Source organism: Erinaceus europaeus, chromosome 16, assembly GCF_950295315.1.
Source record: "Erinaceus europaeus chromosome 16, mEriEur2.1, whole genome shotgun sequence".
In the NCBI taxonomy this organism is placed as follows: domain Eukaryota; kingdom Metazoa; phylum Chordata; class Mammalia; order Eulipotyphla; family Erinaceidae; genus Erinaceus; species Erinaceus europaeus.
The window spans coordinates 61,146,814-61,152,813 of NC_080177.1; the positions used below are offsets into that span (position 1 = coordinate 61,146,814).

The 6,000-nt window shown below is 37.2% G+C and overlaps 1 protein-coding gene across 6 annotated transcripts in view; it reads left to right on the forward strand.

The window, feature by feature from the left end:
• The window catches only part of HEATR5A (HEAT repeat containing 5A), a 112,521-nt gene that overhangs the window by 44,937 nt on the left and 61,584 nt on the right, over positions 1-6,000 (forward strand). For all 6 annotated transcript variants that reach the window (XM_060175219.1, XM_060175222.1, XM_060175221.1 and 3 more), the window contains 3 exons: positions 8-160; positions 2,527-2,626; positions 5,235-5,344. In XM_060175219.1, coding sequence (XP_060031202.1) covers positions 8-160; positions 2,527-2,626; positions 5,235-5,344 — 363 coding nt within the window. The remainder of the gene's footprint in view (positions 1-7; positions 161-2,526; positions 2,627-5,234; positions 5,345-6,000) is intronic.

Genomic DNA, 6,000 nt, shown 5'->3' on the forward strand with positions numbered 1-6,000 from the left:
ATTCCAGGTCCTGCAGTTGTCAGCCACCACCTTTCTCGAGTTTTGCTGTTGTGGAGGTGTGTCTTTCCAGTGTCTCCTAAAGATTTAGAAACTGAAAAAAGTCGAGGAGATTCATTCACATGGCAAGTAACCTTGGAAGGAAGAGCTGGTGCACTTTGTGGTAGGTTAAGTTTAACTTTCAGTCCTCTATCTTAATTTACACTTGTATGTTTGTTATTTTTTTGTTTTGAATTCAAGACCAATTTATTTCAAACTACAAAGTCAGAAACAACAACTGTCAAGCTTTTAAGGAAACCTTTTAATTCACTTTAGCATTTTATTTTAAAAAAAGATACTCCAAAATTTAACTGATATTCTTTTTTGCATTTTCTTATTCTGTATTTTTGAACTGCATCCTAAATACATTAAAATCTAAAGATACTATCTTCTGGGAAGTTTGGAGGGGAAATACAACTGCCTCCAAAAACCCCTAAATTCGCTTTGAATTATTTATTTATTCATTTATTGGATAGAGACAGAAATTCAAATGGGAGGGAAGAGAGAGAAGTAGGGATAAAGATAAATACCTGCAGCACTGCTTTACCACTTGTGAAGCTTCCCTGCTGCAGGTGGAAGACTGGGAGTTTGAACCCAGGTCCTTGGACCCTATAACATGTATTCTCAACCAAGTACACCATCACCTGGCCCCCAAAATTCATGAACTAGGATAGCATCAGGGAAGTACTCAGTGGAAAGAGCACAGATCTTGCTCTTTGTGGAAGACTGTGAGCTTGATCCCAACCATCATATGTCAGAATGGTGCTATTGTGTCATGAGTGCTGTACCAGTACCTGATAGGCAAAAAGAGGTGGCCTTTGCTCTGATGTGGATCCCCCATGATTTTCATACACTCTTCTGGGAAATGCCTTTTAGCAGGATGCAGAGCAAGCACCCTTCCAACATCTTCCTCATCTGATATTTAAAAAAAAAAATTTATAAGTGATTTAATACTGATTTATAAGATTATAATAGGAGTATAATTCCAAACAGTTCCCACCACCAGAGTTCTGTGTCCCATCCCCTCCTTGGGATCTTCCCTGTTGTTTACCTCTCTGGGAGTATGGACTGAAATTCTTCTTGGGGTACAGAAAGTAGGAAATCTGACTTTTGTAATTGCTTCTATGCTAGACATAGACATTAGCATGTCAATCCATAGGGCTCTGGAGAGGTGAGATTCTAGGAAGCGTTGGTGAGGTCATCTGCCCAGGGAAGTCAGAATGGGATCTTAGTAGCATCTGCAACTTGGTGGCTCTGGTCCAATCTCTTGACCCCTCTTTTAGGATTGAAGATGGTGAGCTGGACCTGTCTGATAGATCTTTATCTGTTGATCCATGTCAATCCCTCTGAGATGATCTAGCACTGCTTCTGGGTGGTGACTGGTTGGAACTCTTAAACAGCAGTGCAGTAGCTTCTCTGTGTGAGTGAAGGTCAGGCATTACAGAAGATCTGATCACAGGTTAATGGTCACCTTCCTCATCACAGTGGCTGCCTGTAACTTCCACCTCTTGTTGTGGAGCACAGGATCACCTCAGAATTTAAGGGGAAACAGAAATAGTCAGTGAAGAATGGGAGCCAGAGACCCTCTGGCCTTTCATTAACCTAAAGTGGGAAAAAATTCTGCCTTTGGTGAACATTTTAATTGAGCATAGTTGATCAGTTGGTGATAATAACTGAACTGTAATATACCAAACTTAAGTGTTGAAACCCTTAGGGTAATTTATGTTTTATGAGATAGACTTCAGTTAAGAAATGCCAAGATTAATTTATTTTAAGTAGATATTCACTCCTTCTTCTAGAAATATTAAGATTAGGGATGGGGAGACAGCATAATAGTTAGGTAAAAGACTTTCAAGCCTGAGGCTCCAAAGTCCCAAGTTCACTCCCCAGCACCACTATAAGCGATAGCTGAGCAGTGCTGTGGTAGCTCTCTCTGTGTATCTTTCTCTCTGTATCCCTCTTTCACTAAAAATAAATAAATAAAATATATAAAAAAAGAAAAATATTAGATTTAGTATTGAGTAAGCTTGGTTTCCATTAGTTTTTTTATATTTATTTATATATTTTTTAAATATAGTGAAGTTGTACCTTCATAGTCTCCACTATGAAAATTTGAACTTAGGAAGGATAGAATGCTTAAAGACATTGATGTGTGTTCATTTTGGTTTTACTTATGGCATTTTAACATTTGAAACTAAACGCTTCTAATATAATGTTAAAACTCATCCTAACTTTAAAATATTCATTCTGTTCTACATATGTAATTATTTCTTGTGTGAGGTCTGTTTCAGGTAACATCTGTAAAAATCTTAACATGCTGGCTAAAGAGTCAGCATAGTTGTGCAGAACTGGAAAACTTGAGGGTATAAACTACTTTTTTTTAGGAGCTCAAATGCTAAGTAAAAACCCAGAAACATTGTTAACTAGCTTGTTGGAGTCTTTTCCATGGTTCATTACTCTCTACCTAGTCGAGTCTGTTCTGTTTTCTAGCTATCAAGAGCTTTGTTTCCCACTGTAGTGATCTCCTCACTGAGGAAGTCATTCAGCGTCTTCTTCCGCCACTTCCTTGTGCTGTAGAATTACTAACTCAGTAAGTACCTGCTATTTAAAATTAATAAGATTATTTTTTAAATAATAGTCAGCCACAATTAGTTAGTATATTTTAAGTGTATTAATAAGGCCAAGTTCCTTTGTTGGTCAACACTAACAAGATTATTGAAGTTTGCTGTGTTCCTCTACAATTTCATTCTTTTGACCTTCCTTTAGAGGTAATCAGTACTCTTGAGTTTTATAGTTGTTAGTCCTTTATACTTTTAAAGATCTTATCACAAGGGCCAGAAGAAAACTCACCTGGTAATACACACATACCTTGTGTGCACACAGACTAGGGGACTTTTTCAAATAGAAAAAGAGAAGATGAGACTGAGTAGTAGCACACCTGGTTGAACACATATGTTAACTATGCATGTGGGCCTAGGTTCAAGTCTCTGGTCTCCCCAAGCTTCACAGAGCAGTGAAGCAGTATTGTAGGTGCCTCTCCTTTCCCTATTCCCTTTTCTCTTTATTTCTCTCTGTCTCTATAAGAAAAAGGGGGGGAAATGGCTGATGGGTGTGGTGGATTCATTGTATAGCTACTGAGCCCCAGTGATATCCCTTAACAAAACATCATCATCATCATCATCATCATTATCATCATCATCATAATAGAAAGAGACATAAAAGTGGGAGTGGGAGACAACACATCAAAATTTCCCTAGGTGCAGTAGGGGCTGGACTTCAACCTGGATCACAGATATAGCAAACTAGATACTTTCCTTGCTCAGCTGTATTGCCTATCCTATTTACTTTTTAAGAGGAAAAGAGGAGAGATAACACAGCATCACTTCAGTATACTTGGAGCATCACTGGTGTTGTCCATGGTTCTCACAAGTAATGCTGGAACTTGAATCCAGGAACTCACAGTAGTGTGTGCCTCCTACTAGATGTCCTGCCCCCAAACCAACCTGTTTTTAATGACAAATCAATAGATAACTTGTTTTTCTTTCAGAAACTAGAAGCAGCATGCACTAGTTTCCTAGAAATTACAAGTAAATAACATTGCCAACATTTCTTAGAATACCTGGAAGCCTCATGCCATAGAAATTGAACAGATTTTTTCCAGTGACACAATGAAAGTGACTTCATTGAAATTTTTTAAAAAAAAATTTATGGGCTGGGGAAAATAGCATAATGGTTATGCAGAGGACTTTCATATCTGAGGTTCTAAGGTCCCAACTTCAATGCCCAGCCCTACCATAAGCCAGAGCTGAGCAGTACTCTGGGCTCATTTATCATTAAACAACTACAAAGTAAATAGAATATTGTAAAATACTTTTTATTTACTTATTGGATATATAGAGAGAAATCAAATGGGAAGGGGAAGATAGAGAGGGAAAGAGACACCTGCAGCCCTGTTTCACCACTGTTGAAGCTTAAAGCTGGGTTCTTGTGCATTGTAGCTTATGTGTTCAACCAGGTGTGCCACCGCCCAGCCTCTTCACTGAATTTTTGTGTTGTAAAAAGAGATGAAAACTATAGTGCAGTTTTTAATGTTATGTTTTGCAAAGAGCAGTGATTCTTCAGAATTCATTCAATGAAAAAACATCAGTAAAAAATGTGATATCCCGGGGCCAGGTGGTGGCACACCTGGTTGAGCGCACATGTTATAGTGCATAAGGACCCAGGTTCGAGTCCCCGGCCTCCACCTGCAGGGGGAAAGCTTCACAAGTGGTGAAGCAGGGCTGCAGGTGTCTGTCTTTCTCCCTCTCTGTCATCCCCTTCTCCATTTCTGGCTGTCTCTATCTAATGAATATTTTTAAAAAATGTAATATCCCACTTCAGGTATTGAAAAAGAACAGAAGATGAAGAGCATATGAGGGAGCCGGGTGGTGGCGCAGCAGGTTAAGTGCACATGCTGTGAAGTGCAAGGACTGGCTCAAAGATTGTGGTTCAAGCCCCTGGCTCCCCCCCTGCATTGGGTTCGTTTCACAGGCGGTGAAGCAAGTCTGCAGATGTCTGTCTTTTTCTTACCCTCTCTGTCTCCCCACCCCTCAGTTTCTCTCTGTTCTCTCAAACAGTAATAACTACGACAACAAAACAAGGGCAACAAAAGGCAAAAAATAATAATAAAATAAAAAAGAAGAGCATATAAAAGTTGAAAGGGAAGAAAGGTGAAACAGGTTATTTTAATTTTATTTTATTAGTGATTTATGAGATTATAAAATAATGGGTATGGTCCCACATAAAAGAATTTGTTTCATTATTATATATATTTTGGTGATGATATTCCAAAACAAGTTTCTTATAAGCACATGGATTTTTGTATCTCCTTTTATTTTGAATGATAATGTTAATATATAATAACTTTTTTAAAACAAATATGAACTTAACAAATTTTGGAATTTAGATTATAGATTCAGACAAACCACTACATATTGAGATTTTAGGTTAACATATATTGTGTTTGATCAAGTGTAGAGGAAATGCAAAATATTTCTATATGTGTCACACTCCTTAATTTATAATTACACTATAAAAAATTAGAGCTATACTAATGTTTACTAACAATCATAACTAATATATGTTGATATAAACCTGTTCAGTATTTGTACATTGTGATATAACAAATACTTAAGATAAACTTTTTCTTTTATTTTAAGACTTTCTTCAATACTAAAAGCATACGGAAACCCGTTGAAAATGCCATCAGTAGTTTATAGACAAAGGCTTTATGAACTGTTGATTTTATTGCCTCCTGAAACTTATGAAGGTATGTGCCATAAACCAGAATGTTTTACTACTTGTGGCTAATATAGTGTCTAGAAGGTAATAAATACCTATAAGGTGGCAGTTATTTAGTGCCTTGTTTGTTTCTATGGATAGGAAATTTAGAGAATTCATTCTCAACCCTTATGTTCACCATTTTACAGTAAGTTTTTTCCCTGATCTATGCCTTCTCTTCTGGGAAGAAAAAAAAAATTTTTTTTCTACTCTGGGAGAGTATGAGTCAGAAGGATTCATGGTTTTGGTTCTATTTCATATATGAAGCACAGTACTTCCTCCTTTATATTTTGGTTATTTATGTATAATTTTATATCTTCTTGAAGGGAGGATTAGATGTAATAGCATGTTTCTCTAACATCTCAAATACACTTTGAATAAGTGAAAGATTTATTTAAAATTTCAAGTTCTGTGGGGTCCAAAGAGAAGGCTTTGCAGTAAAGCACTTGCTTTGCCTATATGCAATCCTAAACATAGTTGCCACAGTACATAAAAAGAAAAAGCAGGAAAAAGAAAGATACTGGCAACACTGCAATACTGCTTCACTACTCATAAAGTTTCCCCTCTGCAGATGGAAGTGATTAGCTAGCCTTTCCCAGCTTGGGAGGAGTAGAGGGGAGAGACGAAGCATCTTCTGGACAGCAA